At 32.2% G+C, this 23,686-nt stretch overlaps 1 protein-coding gene across 5 annotated transcripts in view; it reads left to right on the top strand.

The window, feature by feature from the left end:
* Positions 1-22,855, top strand: part of Ca-beta (Ca2+-channel-protein-beta-subunit) — a 65,472-nt gene extending 42,617 nt beyond the window's left edge. For 2 of the 5 annotated variants that reach the window (XM_065501432.1, XM_065501431.1), the window contains exons 3-8: positions 4-225; positions 287-401; positions 10,821-11,317; positions 11,380-11,547; positions 11,605-11,719; positions 22,344-22,855. In XM_065501432.1, coding sequence (XP_065357504.1) covers positions 4-225; positions 287-401; positions 10,821-11,317; positions 11,380-11,547; positions 11,605-11,719; positions 22,344-22,855 — 1,629 coding nt within the window. Of the gene's footprint in view, positions 1-3; positions 226-286; positions 402-10,820; positions 11,318-11,379; positions 11,548-11,604; positions 11,720-12,239; positions 12,498-12,993; positions 13,142-16,963; positions 17,008-22,343 lie in introns of those variants that run through there. The other 3 variants (XM_065501435.1, XM_065501434.1, XM_065501433.1) reach the window with 3 other exon arrangements.
* Positions 22,856-23,686: the final 831 nt, after the last annotated feature.

The raw sequence follows: 23,686 nt of genomic DNA on the forward strand, positions 1-23,686 counted from the left end.
CAGACTAAACCAGTTGCGTTCGCTGTGCGAACAAATGTTGCTTACGATGGCACCATCGATGATGATTCACCAGTGCAGGGTAATGCCGTGTCCTTCGATGTTAGGGAATTTCTACACATTAAAGAGAAATACGATCATAACTGGTGGATTGGTAGATTGGTTAAAGAAGGCTGTGATGTGGGATTCATACCCAGCCCCGTTAAGCTAGAACACATACGAGTGCAGGTGAGTTATTAAATATATTAAGGGAGAGGAATGGAATACTAAAATTAATTTATTTTTGAAGAATCAAAACCGACCCTCAAGACTGTATGGTACAAAAGGCTCATCCAGTGGGAATTTAGGCGGCGGCGGTCAAGCAGGTGCGGAGCCATCACGAGGTAGCACACCCCCTACACCTGGTATGACACACATGTTCATGTTACTCTTATGATTTCTTAGTTTTTATTTTATTTCTTAATTTTTTTTTTTGTTTTTTTTTTTGGTTTTCGGTTTAAATAATTTAATTTTTTTCTAATTTGATGTTGTGTTTTCTATTATTTTTTTTTTTTGGAAAAAGGAAATTTACCAAGAAAATATTTGCTTAAACTTAATATTTTCTTTCTTTCTAAATCGTGTTTAAATGGGGTGTACTTTTTTGGAGTATATATCTATTGTATATTGTAAAATGAACTAAATTCTCTTTATTACTTTTGTTTTTGATTTCTTCTTTTTTTGCCTAAAAACAAAACAAACAAATGTTTTCCTTAAATATTGTAAGTGTGTACAGAAAAGGTGTTTTACTTATTTTTTTTTTATATTTTGTAAAAAAAATCTAATTTTTTTATTTTTGAAATTTAAAAAATGATACTAAGAGTTAGGGAACAGGAATCAGCAGCTTTATATATATTCAGATAAAGCATTATGACAAACATTTTCAAATACGATATTCCAGTGCTTAACATTCCGCGAAAGAAGCCACTGCTAAGTACATCAGCACATAACATCTGGTGTCGTAATTTGTTAAGAATTTGTCATAAATTCTGTATTTGTCCGGTTTCAACAAAAAGAAGAGATACAGTAGAGCAACTTTCTGCATAGTCTGACAGTGAAATAATAACTGAGCTTTATATTAGTTTGTTTCTTTATTGTCCGATGTCATTTGACAACTAATTAAATTATATTAAATCTCACTTCTTTTCTAAAAATCACATACTTTATTCGTTAAACCTCTGAGTCCGCAGTGAAATTTTCTATAATTTATTAGGACCATTTATTTCAATATGACAGAATTAAGTTTTTCTGTAGTACTAAGAATGGAAGAACAGATTTTATCTGAAATGCGTTATAATAATTATGACTTTCACCATGTTAAAGGCCTGTACATTTGTGGCCCCATAAGGTAGACTACGGATACCGGATATTCCTTATACGCCTGTCATTGTGTTTGCAAAAATATGGTTCACGAAGCCGCCAGTTATAATATAATCATTAGGATTTTGCTATTGAAAATCATGAAAATCGTCCCTTAAATGGCTTATATATAAGAAAAGACCCACTACTACTTTGGGAAGATCCCAAGTGATATATAGAACTAAATGCACTGAATGATATCAGAAAAACTTACTACCTGTCGAAGATATAAGGAAATTTATATGAAAAAACGTACTTTTAATAACGTTTTGCTTTATAACTCCTGAACTAATCGAGTCTCAATCGAAATTATTTTGCACAAATATAGTAGAGAGTATAGGTGTCCTCAACCATGTTCTTTTTTAATTTTTAACACAACGATCTTTGATATTTTTCATATTGAAATATATATATTAAACTTCAACCTTATGGAAGTAAACAATTTTATTCACACCATTTTAAGGACAATATCTTTGACTTTAAAATGGAGTAAAAAATTATGCTGGTCTTTGAGTAGATTCAAAGTTATGGACAATTATGTATATGTAATTTTAGACAATTTTAACAAAATTTTCAATTTTCAAATCGCGATATTTTTATATCGGAATGAGTTTCCATTGAAATAGTCACTGATATGAGAAATATATTGAATATATTATGTGTGTGGTAAATATCATTAAAATCGGAGATGGTAAATCGGACTGCTGTCCGCTTTCACAAGGATCTTCCCATAAACAAAACCCTGTTTAAAAACCCATATTTTCGATTCTAGTGACATTTTTCAAGTTTGGATCTTAATTTGATTTCGTTAATAACTGAGATATATGCAAATACCCATGAATATCTCGATTTTATATTCAAAATTGGTGTACAAGGTGGCGCAAAAGTAATCCTCCTATCAGAAAATGCTATAAATTTGCGATTGGCCCCTAATGTCAGTTCTGTTTTGTCATTTTGTAGTAAACACATGCGAAATACACGTTAATAAACAATGTTACGCTACACTGCTCTACTACACAAATGTCAAAACAGAACTGACATTAGGGGCCAATCGCAAATTTATAGCATTTTCTGATAAGAGGATTACTTTTGCGCCACCTTGTACAAACACTTCTGGAAGCTGCCAAATAACATATAATATTAAACACAATAAAATCTGTAAGAATTATTTTCTAAATGGTCTGCGTTCAAAGAATTGGTCTATAAGGAAATCCAGTTTAAAAAAAATATTTATCGCTGACGCCTACTTTCTAGTGGGCGTGGCTTTACATCTCCGATACTATGCTTTATATACAGACAATTGGGGTATTCACACGGTCTACTATTTGGTCATATTGTCATAATGTCCTAATATATTATAATAGTTTAATCAAATTTTTGTTGTGTTTCATACAAAAAAGTTCTAAACTAATAAAACTTTTGAACTATGTTTTTTTGTTTTGTCATAAAATAATACTTTTTTTTGTTTAAAACACAACAATATATATTATAATATATTAGGATATTATGACAATACGACTAATAGGAGACCGTGTGAATACCCCAAATATTTATATCAAATGTAAGGCATTTCAAAGGACTTCAAAGTAGTAAAACTTTAAAATTTTCATCGACAATGGTTGATGATTATTGAGTGTATGACTTAAAAATGCGGAATTTTTTAAAATTTTTAGCTTGCAATATTTGTACAGTATAAATTTGTTCAAAGTATTAGCCATTGTTAGCTATGAACTTTTCCCATATTTCTGGCAAAATGTGGATTCCGAGCCAAAAGAATTGCTCATCTTTTGAGGCCCAGAACGAATCAAGCCAATATCGGATACTCTGTTTCAAAGTGAAGAGTATCCCAGAGAGAGCTTTCGGAATCGATCGCATAGTAGTCGTATGGTGCATAATCTGGACTATTATGGTTTCATGTCTGGACACATATTCCGGTCGTTTTTCGGCCAATGCTCAGCTCAATCGAAATGAATCAGTTGTATTCGGTACAGGTTCAATGGTATGCTCTGCTCACATTTCCGCAGCTCATAATTATAAGACCCTTTTGATCCCACCAAATAAAGAGAATTACCGTAACGCAATAGATATTTGGCTTTGGTGTTGATTCAGCTGTTTGGCCGGGCTTCACATACGATCTCTTATGCTTCGAGTTATCGTAATGGATTCAAATAATGATTCGTTGCAAAAATGTTTTTCTTTTATAGCGTTCGAGCATAATTTCGGATATGCAAAGTCGTCTTTCTAATTCCCCTGCTTTTGGATGAATCCTTCTGCTCACAGACGTTTTGAAATTTGCTGCTTGAGTAGCTTCCAATGATTTTCTAAGTTCTTGGAGATTTTGACAACAATCTTCATGGAGTTATGCCTATAATTTTAGGTCCTCAAACTTTTTAGGCTGTCCTGAGCAATCTTTGCCTTCAGTGTAAAAACCACAACTTCTAAATGGAACAAACTCGCATGTTGCAACCGATGAAACACATTCACCATAAGCTTTGGTGAGCAATTGATGTGCTTAAGCGGCACTTTTTTTTCAAATTAAAGCAGTAAAACAAATCTATCAGCATATGACGCTTTGTTGGTACAAAATTTGGAATTTTTGTCTTCCGTGTCAAAATCACCACTTCTAAATCGAACAAACCATCTCTCGCACGTTGAACCAGATGGAACACATTCACCATAAGCTGTGTTGAGCAATCGGTGTACGTCAGCTGCATTTTTTTTTTCAAAATTAAAGTAGTTAAGCAAAACTTCCAGCATATGCTATGTTGGCTCGAAATTCGACATTTTCGAAGCAAAAATCAACTGCGGTTTACACTATAATGTTCAATAACTAAGTGAGAATAAATGTCAGATATGTGCCCTTCAAAATGACGTATAAGTTATTAAAAACAAAAACCCTGTTCAAAAGATATTCCATCTATTGTAAATTCCGCTTTTTTAAGTACTCTGTATTGTACGCTTTAAAAATGTACACAGAGAAAACAGATTCGTTATAGCAACCGAATTTGTTGCCAATTGAATGATTCGGTTGCACACATAGAATTTTTCAGTTCTAATAACAGGAAAGAAGAATTTCAGTTGAGGCAACCAAACTTTAGTTACTGTATCCACAACTATAAAATTCGGTCACTAATACAGAATCATTCGATTGGAAACAAATTCGGTTGCTATCACGAATCTGTTTTCTCTGTGTAGGAAAAGTTTTCCTTTAATTTTGAGAGAATCTTCGGTGTATAATGTCGACTTTTTAAAAAGAGAATTAAAAATCTTATATAAAAATAATATTTGAAAAAATGTAGTGTATACCGATGACATTAAAACTGAATATAATGCATAACACAATTCTGAAATCTCTAGATTTAAAACGATTCACAAAAAAATTGGGGTAAAAAACGGATTTATTCAAAACTAATGTTTTGTAACAAGGTGAATAATATATTAGTTTCGGCATAGCCGAATATAAAACTGTTCGTTTAAATATCGTTAGAATAGTTTTATTTTTTTCTTATTTGTGGATATTTTTTTGTAAATATATATAGATTTAGTTAAATAAATTTATGTGTTTAGTTAGGAATTTACAGGTTTATGTTTTATTTTTTTATTATCCTTATTTTAATTTCAATCATCAGCCATCAAAATTAATACAAAAAACTCCCCCTTTAAAAAAAACAAAAATATTTAAAAATATATACCAACAAAAATTGTGTTTCGTTTCTTTAGAAAACTATATGTTAATTTGCATGATTATTATTTGAGCTTTATTTAGAACAACAAAAAGAAACTAAAAACTATTATAGCTTGTTTTCTTAGAAGTTTTTCGTTAGACTATTTTGAATCCTTAAATTTTTTAGCAAAAACAAAAGACAATTCTAATCATTTTGCACTTTAATAACTCTCTTTGTATAAACAAAAAACCAAAACTCAACTTAAAATATAAAAAACCCAAAAAATATACTAACATTTTGCACACAACTGTTAAACGTCTTGAAAAACTGAACTATATTAAAACCAAACAAATAAAATCAAACTAAACTAAATCAACAACAACCACACAATTGTACCACAAGATCCTTATAGTACAACACCTCGAAAGAAAAAAACAGGTTTGTCTTTGTCTACATTTCTAAGTAGTTTTCTATCTGTCTAAATTTTGTTATCAACAAAAAAAAAACAAATATTGGTTTTACAAAAAGGATTAGATTGGCTAGTGAGTCTTGCAAGCTAAAATACACTTAAAAACAAACAAAAAATATCAAATCAAACACTTTTTATTACTATTTAGCAAATCAAAACTTTTTTTATTAGAAAATCTTAGATTTTTTTCAAACTTTAATTTCACCCTTCGCGTTTTACATAAAACATTAACTGTTTCACTAAGTCTCGCCGTTCGTTCGCCTTAGAAACTTGTCAAATATTGCTCAGATAAATTTCAATTCACCCTGCCTTTTGTTAATTTCTTTAGTTTTATACATTTATGCGATATTTTTTAAGTTTCGATACAGCTTTGTTTGTATAGTTTTTTTATTTATATTCACAAGTTACACAAATTTGTAGGCAACATCAATTACACAAAAAACACTCACCATTTTTTTAAGAAGAATTTTTTTTATTCCAAGGGTTCTTAGTTTTATTTGGTTTAAAAATTAATTATATTTGTATTACCTACATACTCTCAAAAGTATGCTACAACATTTATAAAACCAAATTTTCCTATTGTTAATTATGGTAAATAAAACTTTGAATCCTTATTCTAATTATCGTTATTATAGAGATTTAAACTTTTCAAGCCAAACTTCATTTAAACAAATGTAAAGTAATTTAATATCTAAACTTGCACTGCCATGTAATGTGTTAAAATGCTAACTCTTTATATTGTTACGTTTTTACCTTTTAAAAACGGTGGTTTATTTCCTTTAAATAAACCGCATTCTTTTAAGAGCAAATAAAAACAGTTTAGGAGTTTACAAATTGTAAGCTAATTAAATCGTTTATTACATACTGGTAATATAGCTAATGTTAATCCTAACAGCGCCTATATACACTAACTTTCTGCAACTTGTTGTTACTATTTATATACATGGTGCCATCTTTTAGTAGTTTCATGAATTATCTAACGGACAAAACTAGAATATTCTATTTCTAGAGATTTTAGCAGCTTTAATGTTAATAGCTTTAACAGTTAATATTGTTATACTAATAAGCAGTGGTAATAACAGCATGTTATCAACATTGCTGATAAGTAGATGTTTCGAGCACTGGAAATGTTTCTAAACATGATGAATGTTGCAAGCAGCCATTACAGACTGTTAAATTCAAATTGTATTGCATCGTAACAATATCAATGGAGGGCGTAATTTACAATAAGACTTTTCAGACGTCTGTTTTTCGAATTCCCTTTTGAATTCCAAAAAATCATGAACATTTACACGGTGATTTTTTACATGAAATTATGTTTGTCTTGTTTATGACATTTAATTGTTAATTCTCTTTAGATGTTTATTCGTAATATTTTTTTTAAACGAAAACATCTTATTTGATTGGGGAAAATAAATTGGACAATTTTTTAAATTGTTTTTTTAAAGTAACTTCAAAATGTTTGATGAAATAATTGAAGAAATGTTTGATTTAACTGAATTGGCAATTAAAAATTCTGATTTGGATGACTATGAAGATATTGAAATCAAAAAAAATGTCTCTTTTAATATAAATGATGTTTTTTTTCACTTCAACAAACGAAAAATTATAAAACATAATAAGAAGAATACGAATGAATGTAAAGAGGAATGTCAAAAAGAAACATGAAAAACCAAAATCATGTTTGTTTTCTTACCCCCTATTCTTCTCTACCTCGCGCATCACCAATCATCGACAAACATGAAAACAGACGTCTGGGCAAACATAAAAAAAAATCATCGTGTGAATTGCGTGGAGGAAAATACTTAAGATGCTTGTTATTAAATAGGGGCTTAAATAAGTTACCTGCGGGAAGTTCTTGTTGGTTTTAAACGCAGTAGACTTGTCCAATTATGCTATGAACATAACAATTTATTGATAAATTTTAAGCAAATTTGGTAAAAAATATTGTATAATCAATAAATTTTGGTCTAACTTTATGACCAGCTTTTGGTTTAGTAGCTAAAAGGTATAATTTTGCAGCTTTCTAGGCAATGTTAAACTGATAGGAACTGATGCGAACCTATAACTTTGGAACTATTCACGTGACAAGTATTGTGTTAGTTCTCTTCCCCTTAGGTTAAATACCACTCTTGTAAATTTGTAGATTTTCTCTTCAGAGCTAGTCCTCTCCGCATAATAAACGACGGAAAAAATGTATTTGGAATTAAGCGGGTACAATTTTGGTTTATTCGACTACCGAGAAACCGTATTGATCAAAACAGTGTATTCTTATCTGTTTAGTCACATCAAAATATTCCTAATTTTTTCATTATTAGGAATTTTATGTTCATTATTTGATAAAGTTTAGTTTCACATGATCAAGTTTTAGATCCTGTTTAATTAAACTCATCAATCTTGTCTCACCAATAATAATATCGTAAACAAAATCGTATTCCTGTCAGTCTGGACGTTTCAGGTATGAATCTCGCCAAAGACTTAAATTTTCTTATCAGAAGATTCTGCTACTTCTATCGCGTTATTCCCTTAATTCATTGGACGAAGAGAAGTAGGGTTTGTTGGCAATTAAACATGTGGTACCCTGACCAAAACCTGAGAATAAATTGCCGATGGTTGACCTAGAAGTATGACATTTATGCTGTATACAGCGACTGTGGAATTGATGGTGTCTCTATGAATGCTATTTAAAGCTGACGACCCAGTGGATCCTCCTCGTACATCTGTATGTTATCATCGTACATATGTAGGTCGTGATATGCCTCGGAGGAGACTCCAACTATATTGACATGACTCACTAACTGGGCAGTTTGTAGCAAGCGAAGCCTGTGTCTGTATTGAACGGACGACTGCAGTCTCTGAATTGAAAAGTTGTCCGAAGTCTCTCTCTCTGGAACAGATAACGGAAGTCTCTGTATTAAGCAGTTGGCTGAAGCCCCTGTCCTGAATAGACGACTGAAGTCTCTGTGTTGAACAGTTGACCGCAGACTCTGTCTTGAACAATCGTCCAAAGCCCCGCTCTGTATAGAGCACACGACCAAAGTCTCTGTATTGATATCTCAGTAGTATCTATTGTTCTCCGATGATATCTTAGGAGGAAGTCACTATCAATATGATATTGTGTTCCATGTATATCGTTTCTTCGTATACATGATGTTCTGATGAAATTTGCATGCAGTCTGTGACAGTTCTAAAGACAGCATTTTTGCAAATGTCTCCACTGTGTATTATTCAACGATGGCTGGCATGCGCTTTGAGAAACTGAACGATTATTACCTTCGTTGGCACTGTCCCCAAAAATTTATACAATTTTCCCGCGGATTGTAATAAGTTTTCTGAACTTTAAACATTCCAAGGCTAAGCAATACACCATCTCCTTATTAGATTTCTCATCTGAATTTAAATTAAAATGAAATTATATTATCCTGTAACCTTCATTATAACGATGTCTGGTTATATGTAAACTTACAGTAATACTGTCAGTTGAAATAATTTTTGTATGAAAGCTTCCATTTTAATTATTCCTTTCATTTTCACTGGTTGCTTCATCAGGAAGCTTTTTTCAAAAGTTTGAGAAAAGTTTAATATATGGCTGATTTTTAGAAATTTTTAGATTGTATTTTGAAACATTTATACGATATAAACTTATCCAAAGTATCGGCTATTGCTAGCTATGACCTTTTCCCATCTTTATGGCAACATATAAATTCCGCGCCAAAAGAACTGCTCATCTTTTGAGTGTTCTGAAATGAAGCGTATCCCAGAGAGAGAATTCTTCATCAATCGAAACAAATAGTAGTCGGACGAGTATCTTTCTAAATACTTTTTAACTGGTATTGCAACATGTGGACGAGCCTTGTCACGATGGAATATTACGTTTTCGTTCCTCGTTTCAAGCGAATTAGTTGCGTTCGGTATAGATTCCCTGTGATGGTCTGGACATATTTCAGGAGCTCATAATAGATAGGACCCTTTTGGTCCCACCAAATACAGAGCATTACTTTAGCGGCAAGTATATCTGGCTTTGGTGTCGATTCGGCTGATTGGCCTGGCTATACATAATACGATTTGCTGCTAAAATGATTTTATTTTATAACGTTCAATCATCAATTCGGACATGAAGAATCGTATCCGGTTCAATTCGTATGGTAGCCAATTCCTCTGCTCTAGAATGAATCCTGCTGCTAGCGAACATTTTAGAATTTCCTGATTGAGTAGCTCCCACTGATTTTGCAAGCCCTTGTAGAGTTTAACAACAATCTTCATCTTCCTTGTAAAAATTACCATTCTTGAACAGCATAAACCATTTCTCGAACGTTGAAACCAATGAAACACATTCACCATTAGTTTCGGTGAGCAATCGATGTGCTTCAGCGTCCCTTTTTTCAAACTAAAGAATTAACGCAAAACTTTCCGCATATGACGCTTTGTTGGCACAAAATTCGATATTTTCGAAGCAAAAAAAACTTTGTGACAGTATTTGTCTTTAGAACTGTCACAAGCTGTATGCAAATATAATCGGTGCACCATGTGTACTAGGGAACGAAGGTTGTCGAAGTCATGGAACATTATGTCATATTGACTGAGACCTCCTCCTGTTTAAATGCCCAACCAATTTAATTTGGTCCAAATCATGTCGAAAACTGCCAACAAAAAAAAAAATCGTATTTGTCGAAGTGATAATAGGCAGAATTTGAAAGTTAAGCATCACAATTATTTATTTAAATACATCCGTTTCGGATATTTGAATATTAAAACAACTTCAGTATTAATGAGCGTTTTTAAATTTTTAAATTCGTGTTTTAGCGTCTTTAAATTCTGGTATTATACTGATGATGTATATAATATATAACATTAATAAGGATATGAACCACTTTATTACTTCTCTTTAAAAATTAAATCTCTATAATAACGATCACATTCTTACACACACTTTTGTATTATACACCAATCATTTCAAATTCAGTATAATTATTGTACATACATTTAAACATTTAGCATACATCCAAAAAAACAAAATATTGAACTTTCGTTAATTGAAAAACCAACAAAATAATTTAGCCCACTAAAAAAACACCCATTCACGTTAGAAATCAATTAAACAATATCAAAATTGCAACTAAAACAGCAACCACAAAAAACCAGTAAAACAACAAACTAAACAAAAAAGAAAAAAAAACAATCAAAAATAAACATTTTCATGTAGATGCCATAAACTCGCTCATTCGAATCTCCATACCTTTTTTCGTTTCGTTTTTTTTTCTCTTGCTTGTTTTTCGATGATACTAACTAATCAGGTGACGAATCAGATTCCATGGGACCAGGACGTGGCAAAGCAACACTCGCCACACCGCCCAACAAGGAGAAACGCAAACCGTTCTTCAAGAAACAAGAGACCGCATCCCCATACGATGTTGTGCCATCGATGCGTCCCGTCGTCTTAGTGGGTCCAAGTTTAAAAGGTTACGAAGTAACCGATATGATGCAAAAGGCTTTATTCGACTTCCTGAAACATCGTTTCGAAGGTCGTATCATAATAACACGAGTCATGGCCGATATCTCGCTGGCGAAACGTTCCATCATGAATAATCCCTCGAAGCGTGCCATCATGGAGCGATCGAGCAGTCGTTCCGATTGCCTCAGCAAAGTGCAGGAGGAGATCGAGCGAATATTCGAATTGGCCAGAACGTTACAATTAGTAGTACTCGATTGTGATACAATCAATCATCCGTCACAACTAGCAAAAACTTCACTAGCACCAACAATAGTTTATCTTAAAATTAGTAGTAGTAAGGTAAGGGTTAATTTACCTGAAATAAATTTTAAAATTATTGATTTGGTTTCTGTTTTTTAAAGGTTTTACAGCGTTTAATCAAATCACGTGGTAAATCACAGGCAAAAAATCTTTCCGTACAAATGGTAGCCGCTGAAAAATTGGCTCAATGTCCACCGGAAATGTTTGATGTTATCCTAGATGAAAATCAATTAGAAGATGCCTGTGAACACATTGCTGAATATTTAGAGGTAACATAAATACTTGTTAAGAAAACGATTTTTAATAAACAATTTGCTGACTTCCAGACCTATTGGAGAGCCACTCATCCAGATACTAATACGGCTGCCTCTATACCTAGACCATTACCTCAGGAAGCTTCACCTACCACAGATCAAGCCCGCATGGGTCCTACACCACCCGGTAAGTTTGTTAGGTTTTTCGCAACTTGCATCATGATTTTGTTTATTAATTTCATTGATGACAAGAACAGCCGAATATCGAAAATCATTATCATTTTTATTTGGAGGTCAATTAGAAAATGTTTGAAAAATACATAAAATACATATTTACGAGGAAATTTCATTTAAAAATAAATTAAAATTCTATTTAGGATCAAAGTTTTATTAAGAAAAGTGTTGAAAATTTTACACCACATACAAATTTCATTTCTTTCTTTATGATTTCTCTATTTTCAATTATAATTTTTCCTTTTAATTTTCAAACAATCTTAAACAAAACACCTTTTTAACAAATTTTTGTAAATTATGTTTATTCTACTTTTTTCACTTATTTTTATTGATATTGAAAAAAAATTAAAAAATAAATACAAACAATGACAATCAATCAATAAATCAATCGAATCGCAACTTTCTCGTTCTCTGATAATATTTGCAAAAAATGTCTTGTTGCTCTTGCTGGGCTGGCATTCCCATTCGTTTAGTGGATGGGGGAGAAGATCAAAGGGATTATAGAATGAGCTCAATAGAGCGTGAGGGTAGTCGCGAGAGAGATATTTCGCGTGAGCGTGAAACTAGCCGAGATGCTGACTATGAGCGTGAGTTTTGGGATAATGAATTCTCGAAGGGTCGTCGTACGCCACGTGAACGTCAACGAGATTTGGAATGGGAACGCGAGCGAGCAAGAGAATGGGAAAGAGAACGAGAAAGAGATTGGGATAGAGAATTCGATTGGGACCAAGGTAAACAAACTACAACATAATATGTTTTTCTTTATATTTCAGTTTATTATTACTTACTTACTGTTTTATTTTGAAATTTAAATGTAAATTTTTTTCAACCATGTTTTATATTTAAATACTACTTACTACAAACTACAAAATATTACCAGAGCTTTTAAAACTTGATGAATCAACAAAATTGTTTTTTTTATTTTTTTAATTGGCCTTTAATTATATTTAAAGTTTACTACAATACATACATATTATTACAAGTATTATTAAATATCCCTAGCAAAGCTTTTTGTTACTTAAAATATAAAAAACTTTTCATATATACTCCTTTTGATCAGGATGTTAAAATTACAATTGAAAACAAATTCAACTTTTTTCTCATTTCATGTGTAAAGAGTTATATTATTAGCTGTTTATTATAATACTTTATACTAAGCTTTTTTATAATTATAGTTTATTTTCATTTTATAATTTTCTTGTTTTTTTTTTTTCAAATTTATTTTAGCTTATACATCATTTGGTACCTTTACGTTTTAAGTTTCCCTAGTTTACCAAACTCGTTTCCTAGAAATATTCTCTTAAAACAATAGCTTTAATTTAATTTTTATCAAAACTCCATCACAATTGTCTTAGAAGCAGTTCCAAAATACCCTTGAGTTTTTTTTCTATATCATCCATACCCTTAATGAGTACGATATTAAAATCTTTTACTTTCTGTTTTGAGTTTTTTTCCTTTGTTAATAATTTTTTGTGTTTCTTTTACTAATACTTTATTAGTTTCTGATTTTTATGCTTTGATACTAAAAAATTAACTAAAAAAATCATATTCATCAAGCAACTCATATGTTATTATGCTGCAAAAAAAGGTATTTGAGTATCTAAGGTTGCCCATTATAGCTCCCTACAAATTAGATAAATCATAACTGCTTCCTCCCTTCCATTTCCTCAGATGCGATAATTACTATTGAAAGAAAGTACAAGACGTTTGAATGCTTTATCCAATAACTGGATAATAATGTCATTGGGATGATCCATCCTAAATCGGACAACAGTCGAATTTGTCATTTCCTATATTAATAAAGTTTTCCAAGGTTACTATTTATTGAATTTTAATGTCATTGACCTTTGAACTTTTGAAATAAATGTAATTTATTCATAACTTTTTAAAGGACATTTCTTTTTCTTTCAAATTAAATTTAATGAAATTTTTTAAATTTTTTCTAATTTTCAAGTCGTCACATTTTTACACTGAATTGCATTAAAATCGGAGATGACCAATCCGAAAGTGCTATTTTCTGTCCGCTTTGGGATAGATTTTCCCATTGTCCTAAAACTGCTATTCAGAACTATAGTTGTATAGTGGATTATTCCTTGTGCTACATTTTTCTAGCAATCCTATTCTTGTTTATTTTGTGTCATCCTTTATGAGAATTCAACAGATACAGCCTATTAATGGTCTCATGGGGTTTTAAGAAATACAACATCTAAAATATTTAACGCGGAATTCACCTCACGGCAGATTTTCCTTACTGAAAAAGTATAAGTAAATTGTGTAAGATCAGAGTGACTGAAGTGCGCCTGACATGCTTCTCTGAACGCTTATAGATCTGGCTTCGGGAAGATGTAATGATGACTTTTTCTAAAGTTTTTTGTCTATATCAGTGATACAATATAGAAGGAATTAAAGCTTTGAATAACGAGTCAAAGTTCGTAAATGGCGGTCAGTATTCAGAACGAATCATGGATCAAGAATGATGTTTAACCCTTCCGATGAACTTATTTTCTTATCGACGCATTTTCGAAGAATATCTTTTCTGACGATTCCAATAATTTGAATACTCCCCCAATGTATTACACTAGAGTTCGAAAGAACAACTAATAATTATCTTAAAATTTATTTTTTCTTCATTTTCATTTATTTATTGTATCTTCATTATTTAATAAACTAACAATAAGTGGTTCAAATCTTATATCTAATAATTATTGTTCAATTAGTCCAGCCAGTGCCGGACGAAAAAATTGTTTATTCATGGTTGTTTTGGTTAAATTAGAGATTAAAATTTCATCCTGTGGATGATTTGTTTTGGTGATTTACCTAAATCATTGATCATCAGACTTGACGACCATTTTTTGGAGCAACTTTCTAGTGAGAGATCGATTAACGTCTCCTGACATGGGGTGAGAAGGTCGTCCTTGGATGAGCACTTAATTTATTATAATCCGCCCATGTGCTGATACTGCAAAACAACTTCCAGCTACTAGTCTTCCATTCAGATTCTCAGCACTGCTACCAACCACCTTAAACTTACAAGTTGGATAAATGGACTTAAGCTATAAAACTATAGCGCTCTCTGTAGTTGCTGCATTAGACAACCTAGGTGCTAGTATTTTAGGTACTTATATACCTTATGCTGATATATGACACGATCGTCTGTATCACTTTCATGAGGCACTTCTTTCGAGGCATTCCTGACAATCTTGTCAAGAAGATTGTATTTTTGTAATATTGTATTTTTGTAATAGCTTCTCTCGATTTATATCGAGTTTTCTCAGAGATCGCACTATACGAGTTGTTATAGATGGAATCTCATCAAACGAGCTCAAGATCAATTCAGGGATACCGCAAGGCTCCGTTCTTTCTCCTACTCTATTTCTTATCTTTATAAACGACCTTCTACGTCAAACTTCCAATCATATCTACTCTTTTGCAGATGACAGCAACATTTGCCATTCATATACATTCAATTATAGACCAAGCCAGTCGGAGATTGGGGCAATGAGGCAAAACATGAATGATACGCTTAACCAAGATCTTGTGACAATCTCTGAATGGGGTTGTGCGAATAGAGTCGATTTCAACGCACTCAAGACTCAATGTTGTATGTTAACACACAAACGCACAACAGATCATGTTGCTCCATCTGTTTTCATGGGTGGTGTAAATATTAATGAATCAGAAGCTCTTGATGTTCTAGGCATGAATATTCAGTGCGATGTCCGCTGGACAAAACACATTTTTCGAGTGTCGAAAGAAGCATTCAAGTGCCTTGGTTTCCTTAAACGGTGTAAGAATTACTTCACTCCATCTGATCTCACCAATTCGTTGTCGACTGGACAGTGGATCGCACAACACATTACAGAGAAAATTCGTTCTTTAGCCGTACTGTCCGTATGTGGAATAATCTTCCCCCTGAAGTCTTTCCTGTCACTTTCAATATAGGAAAATTCAAATATAATGTCCACAAACACTACTCCCTCTATCCTCCCTCCCATAACCTATTTTCCTAGTTCCAACACAATGCTTTGCATGAGTAGGGGTAGGCAAATGGCTCCACCATCATATCTAAGATAATTTTACACAAATGTGTCTGAATTTCGTTGATGTATTGTTGAATTCTCACTCTCAATACATAGACCTTAAAATAAGTCCAATGTTGATAAATCACCGACCAGGAAATTTAATTGTTTCACGCTGTATATGGCATGTAGCAACTTGGGTTTGTTGAAATCACAAGTTGTCCACATCAATATCATTAAATTTTTGCTGAAAGAACTCTGTTATCATGACATATCGATGCCACTCACTGCTTGAGCAGTCTCATTTTAGAAGAAGTGTTGTTCATTGATTTCTGTAGAAATCCATAACAAACAGTGGCGCTCGGTTCTCTCGTGTAATGGTCCATTTTAAATAAACCGAAACTGTTTGCTTTCAAATCTCTCTTTGTTGGAAAGACTTTGCTGCACAAATATCAGAAAAAAACATGAAATTCTTCTTGGATGTCACTCTATCCACAGACGATTTTGACAAACATAGCTTTAGCTAATTCATCCATTTTATAATTATTTAAATTTCAATACACGTTGTTGATTGAGAACCAATAGCTTTAGCTATCATTCATGTAATATTTCTTTTACTTTTATTATATTACTACATCTCTTGAGAATATCGAATTCAGGCAGTGAAAAACTTTCGGATTGGAAAATGAATTATTCAATATCGAATTATCTGAATAATGTTTATCTTTTCTCAATAAACATCATTTCATATACCATGCTCTATTTGAGATTTATCTGTGTAAACCTCGATTCCTTCATTATTCCATATATGGACTTCCATTATTCCCTTCGAGAAATTATCATGTTTATTTACTTGTCTCGAAAGTATTAGATTTCATAAAATCCTCATGATGTAATTGAACTCATTATACAAAAATCCCAATTTTAAAAAGTTTGAAAAATAACTAGTGCTTAATTCCCAACGGTTGATTGACAAATAACTTTGAAGGCTTAAACTATTGAATGGTATACAATATTTATTACAGTGTATTGGAAAAGAATATTTTATAGGTACTACAGAAATTCAAAAGAAAGCTAACACATTTTCATCATATTTAATTTATTCTTTGATATTTTAATACAATTTTTATTTAATTTTATTTTATTTGTTTTCATTAATATTTTTTATTTATTTTTAGTTACACCCGGAACGTGTGTAGTACGTGTTTAAAAATATCTGTCATTTTTTTTGTTTAACATAATTTTAAAATTTTTATAGAGTTTCACACAACAATAAATGTGTTCGTTACATTTTAAATACTTCAATTTCAACTTAGTTAATTTAAACTACACATATTTACTTCAAACTCCATCATCTCCCTGTGATATTTATACGTATTTGTTTTATGTTTTCAACGTCATTAAATGTTTTCAACAGTCAATAGTTTTATATTAGATATTCTTATCGTTTTATAAATGTTAATTAGTGAGTAAAATAATGTTGAATTTGTGTTTTACCCTACCCCTTCCAAAGTTAATGTTAATGTGTGGTTAATTTTTGATTTGTTATAGTTTTTTTTGTTTGTTATCCCCTTTTCCAAAAATTCCTTTGGAATGTTGTGCCTTTAACTGTGTGATACTGTTAATCTCAGTTTTATATTTATAAATATTGATTTTTATAGTTATGGAAGTTTTTATTAAAGAACATTTTTTTTAATTTTAGTGTTATGTGTTTTTATTAATTTAATTATTATTATTTAATTTGCTGTTTTTAAATCAAAATTAGTTCAAGTGCAATATTCGGTTGTGCTGAATTTTAAACACCCTTCACCAAAGTATACTTTATGATAATTATTAACAATAATTTTTGGTGAAAAAAATTTGGGGAAAAATTTGTTAAAAAAAAATTATGAAAATTAGGTGAAAAAATCGATTTTCTCGATTTTAAATAACAACCTCAGTAGGACTATAGCGGAGGCTTCGGAAAGTTGATTTCAACAGACATGCGGACATGGCTATATCGGCTCTGCTAACTATAATGATCCAGAATATATCACAAACCCAGTTCAAAAGTTACACAACTCAAAATTAATTTTTCGGGTTAAATGCTTAAACTATGCACAATACACTTGTTTATTTATAAAATAAAATATCAGTGTATTCTGTTGCTAAAAAAAATTTTAACAAAAACACAACACATGTAAAATGTACACTCAAAGTACCCGCTTGTAAGCACATACAATTTTCTGAAAATAAGCGAATTCACTTAACTGTGAATAAATTCGAAAATAATCCATCGATTTTTATGACCGATATCTCACTTAGTTTCTATTACATGTGGCTTTGCAATAAAGCAATAAATCTAAAGAATTTCTGCCGTTTTCGATTTTTCACAATTTTTTGAAAACAAAAAAAATTTGTATTTTCACATAAAAAATATAATTTTTGCTTCAATTTGTTATTATAACGCCCAAACTACTGAGCCGATTAAAGCGCAATATATATGTGAAAATTGTAGATAGCATGGGGAAAATGTTTTCAAAATTCACTCAATCGAAATATGAATATTAACTACTCAATTTTATGTATATCAAACACAAAAGTAAAATTTTGTGAAAATGAGCGAATACACTTAATTAAGAATAAATTCGAAAAGAATCAATCGATTGACAAAGTAATAAACCTGAACCGTTTTCAATTTTTCATGAATTTTTTTAAAGCACAAAAATTTTCTATTTTCAGGTAAAAAATATATTTTTTGTGTCAATCTTTTATTATAACTCCGAAACGACTGAGCCGATTAAAAAGCAATATATAAACAGATTAAAGGTTAAATTTTTCTAAGTTTACTTCAATAATATCGGACTAGTTATCATAAATTATATAGAGAAACATCTAAAAAAATTCACAATTTTAGAAAAAAAGTTTTTTTTTTAAAAAATCTATCCATAGAATTAAAAAACTTTCTCATTTTTGTACTTAGGTAATCATGATGCATCAAATCTATATAGTGGTTAGTGAAGACGTTTTTACTGTTGAACTGTGTTATTGACGATCGATAGAACTAGAAAACCACTAACAAATTCACGTCTGTCCTCAGTAGAGCGACAAAAACTCATATTTTGCGCGGCATCATTTTGTGTACATCATGGATGGGTTCCCCAATAGGTAACAAAACGATCGTTTAAAATAATTCAGGCAATAATGTTCATATAAATATGTACTTGCGTGAAGATATTACCCGACTCCGTTTGAGGATTATTCGGAAGTGTCATGACAATCCTACTCATATGATAAGATGAAGTTAACAGTTTTATATTACTCAGAATCACTTTCTGAGTCGATTAAACGATGTGCGTCCGTCTGGCTGGTCGGCTGGCTGCCTGACTGTCCGTGAAAACTTTGTGCGCAGAGTACAGGTCGCAATGTTGAAGATATTTCGATGAAATTTGGTACATATAATTTTTCGGCCCAACGACGGAGCCTACGACGAAACTGGCAGAAATCGGTCCATTTTTTCACCTAGCCCCCATACAAATGTCCTTCCGAAATTGGAATTTATCAGTCATAAATGTTTAATTTATATAGGTATCATCACAAATTTCGCTCCAAACTAGTTTTATATATACGAAATTCATGTCACCAAATTTTATTATGATCGGTCCATAATTACTCATAGCTCCCATATAAGGCCCGCTTCCGAAAATCACTTAAAGGAGCATAAATCTCTTAAAAATGTTGGTATACACATAAAATTCAACACAAATAACTTTAATGTAGACAAAAATAACACGATCTTATTTTATGATGATCGGTCCATAATTAGTCATAGCTCCCATATAAGGCATCTTCCGAAAATCACTTCAACGAGCATAAATCTCTTAAAAATGTTGGTATACACAAACAATTCTACATAAATAACTTTAATATAGACATGAATCACGTGACCTAATTTCATTGGTCCATAATTAGTCATAGCTCCCATATAAGGCCTACTTCCGAAAATATCTTTAACGGGTATAAATCTCTTAAATAAATAACTTTCATATAGACATAAATAACAAAACCAAATTTCATGGCGATCGGACCATAATTAGTCATAGCTCCCATATAAGGCCCATTTCCGAAAATCACTTTACCGAGCATAAATCTTTTAAAAATGTTGGTATACACATAAAATTCAATACAAATAACTTTCATATAGACATAAATAACACAACAAAATTTCATGACGATCGGTCCAAAATTAGTCATATAAGGCCCACAATATCTTTAAAAAATATCTTTAACGGGTATAAATCTCTTAAAAGTGTTGGTATACACATAAAATTAAACACAAATAACTTTCATATAGACATAAATAACATGATCTAATTTCATGGCGATCGGTCCATAGTTAGTCATAGCTCCCATCATAGCACTCTTCCGAAAATCATTAACGAAAATGAATTATTGAATTTTTAAAAGAAATATGAATTTGCTCATTTACTTAGTGTAGGGTATTATATGGACGGGCTTGACTGGCCATGCTTTCTTACTTGTTTTCTCATAAAGATGATACTTTTGTAAAAATTGGTTTAGGAAAAGTATTATTATTTTAAAAATCTAAAAACTTGAAAACTTTTATTTTATTAAAGGTTTATAAACAGGTTTTGTGTCAAAAACCTTTGATCAAATAAGTGAATGGTATCTAGAAGACAACTTACAACTTATTTATTGCTTGTCATATTAAAAATGAGAGGAGGAATGAGGCAATAACAAATATCAGCTGGAACGAAAGTAGCCAGTTTGTTTGTAACGCCCAAAAATTTTAGTCTAACACCCACCTTAAATCACTTTCTGAGTCCATTAAACGATGTCCGTCCGTCCGTCTGGTCGGCTGGCTGTCCATGTAAACCTTGTACAGGTCGCAATTTTGAAGATATTTCGATCAAATTTGGTACATATCATTTTTTAGACTCAAGGACCAAGCCTATTGAAACTGGATGAAATCAATCCATTATTTCACCTAGCCCCCATACAAATGTCCTCCCGAAATTGGAATTTATCGGTCATAAATGTTTAATTTATATATGTATCTCCACAAATTTCGCTCCAAATAAGTTTTATATACACAAAATTCATGTCACCAAATTTTGTTACGATCGGTCCATAATTAGTCATAGCTCCCATATAGACCCGCTTCCGAAAACCACTTTAACGTGCATATATCGCTTAAAAATGTTGGTATACACACAAAATTCAACATAGTTAACTTTAATATAGACATAAATCACACGACCTAATTTCATGGTGATCGGTCCATAATTGGTCATAGCCCCCATATAAGGCCCACTTCCGAAAATCACTCAAAAATATAAATTATTGAAATTTTAAAAGAAAAATGTTTTTGCTCTTTTACTTAGTGTAGGGTATTATATGGTCGGGCTTGACCGACCATACTTCATTACTTGTTTTATATTGTATGTATATAATTACGATTGCTAGTACTGATTCATTCCACAACGTATTAGAAAAAATATATCACAGTCCTTAAGGCTGTGATCGGTATATTGAAAACAATAAATTGCAATTGATTGTGATTTTTGTTCTATACAATATTTTATAATTTGTATGAGCTTTGTTGAAATTCGTGTTGTTTTGAGGTTAGTTACGGATCATCGTCGCCCCTAAGTTCCAACTAGTGCCGCGGCATGCCGTAAGGGAACTACGCGGGGACTCGCTTTAGATTCCCTTAAACACAATTATAGCCTGTTCCTTATAGGAATGAGAGTAATACACTAAATAATACAAAGAGGCTTTAAAGTAGAGGCAGATTTAGTTGAAATATTATCACTTTTGAGTGGCTAGAATAAAAACTCTGAATTTATTAACATAACATATAGATTTATTTTACAATTTAGTTTTGGCGCCTTCGCAAAAAACAGAAAACAAAGATTTTTTTCCTTCCATCCTTATTACTCCTACAAATCAACATTATTTTAGAGCACACACAAAAAATCAGTACAACTTGGTTGATATACACAACAAGAAAGGATCATACAAAAATCGCCATAAGCGAAAATCACTAAAAGTTATTATCAGCCAAGTTTTACCATACTAAATCTCCCCATTTATTATTAATTTCCACATTATTTTACCACATTTCATAATGCTTTATAGTCTTACTAATAAAAAAAAGTTATTTTTTTTTTGTTATCCCCTGCCCAAAAGCAATACAGTGCTATCCAAAAATAAAAACTAGTTACTACAAGTTAAATGAAATACTTAAACGCTCATAACTTAGAAGTTTTGTTAAATGATTTGTTTTTAATAATAAATATAACAATGTTTTTTGTTGAATTTCTTTACCTTATTAATGTTTTAGTTCTTTTGTTATGTTTTTTCTTTAATTACCTAAAAACTATATATAAAAATGTTTTAAATAATTCAAAAATTTATTTGGATGCTTGAATTTTTTATATATAAAACAAACCAACAAAGCAATAAATAACCCAAAAAATTTACGTTCTTCTTTTGAATTTAAAAAAGTTGTAACACAAAAAGTATTAATGTTAATAAATGTTGTGTAATTTACAGGAGGTGCTTCCTATCCACATAATCGTCGTCCAGCCTCTGGTCGTCATCACGAACGTGGTGGTGTCGCCTATGAACGTGATCGTATGGAAAGAGAACGTGAACGAGATCGTTATGAACGTGAACGTGAGAGAGAACGTTTGCATGCCCGCGACCGTGATTTGATGCATTACGATCTGAATAGTGAGGAATTGTTAGATGAACGTAGCTATGCTGCCGACTATCCACCACATCGAGCGGTAGGAGCGGTAGGGGGCGGTGTTGTGGTTGGTGGCCCCCATGGCCATTTATCTCGAGGCAGTCGTTTGGTTATGGATGAGGCTGAACTTTTGCATGAACGTGAAGATCTGAGGGCAGGCCGTTATTCGGCTGGGGCAACAGCGCGTGTTATAGATCCCAGAGATTTACCACCTTCGGCGCCGACAACAAGACGCGGTGCTCCGGTGGTTGATCGCGATGAATACAGTCCGCACCGAGGTGGTGGGAGTAGTAGGAGAATGCTGAATGCCATGTAGGAATCGTGGATATAGGGGTGGGATCAGATCGATAATAAAGGCATGGCGTTGCTGGCTGATGCGGCAGCCTCAACGTCAAGGGTTAGAGAGCACAAGGAAATTCCAAGTAGTTCTAGTAATATCGATCGCCAATATCATCATCAAGACCATCAGCCACATCTAGCCACACAGACAAACAAACAACAGTCGCAACAATCCACGAAATCATCACGATTATTGTCCTCCTCAATATCTACCTCCGTCGAACCGCCACCAATACCACATCAGCAGGCCAGTAGTAGTGGTATGAGTATGAGTAGTAGTATGAGTATGAATAGACGTAATAAATTATCACAACAACACACACGTTTCACGTCTCATATTATCAATCCCATGTCACCACCTACTGCATCATCTGTATCAGATGTCGTTGCATCCAATACATCATCCGTCATGCCACCACCATTGCCAATGCAAGATAAAACGGATATATTTCATCTTCACCATATCGATCAAGCACATTCCTCCAACACCTCAGTCATTAGTCCATCTGTCAATACCACAACCACAGCCACCACCAATACACAGCACATGAAATTACAACTACAAGGCCATTCGCAACCACAACAACAACAACAGCAACACTATCAAATGTTGAGAGGTCGCCACAAAGAGGATGTGATCGTTGCCGATAAACTTGACTATGCCACATCCTCATTCACGAATGTCGATGACTTAACCAATGCCATACGTAATAAGGTCATTGTCGAAGAGGACGAAGAAGATATTTTGAGCAGTGATAATAGCTATTTGTATTAAAGAGATTTCATGTGATTTAGTTTTTTTTTTTTT

The sequence above is a fragment of the Calliphora vicina genome, chromosome 2, assembly GCF_958450345.1.
Source record: "Calliphora vicina chromosome 2, idCalVici1.1, whole genome shotgun sequence".
Taxonomy (NCBI): domain Eukaryota; kingdom Metazoa; phylum Arthropoda; class Insecta; order Diptera; family Calliphoridae; genus Calliphora; species Calliphora vicina.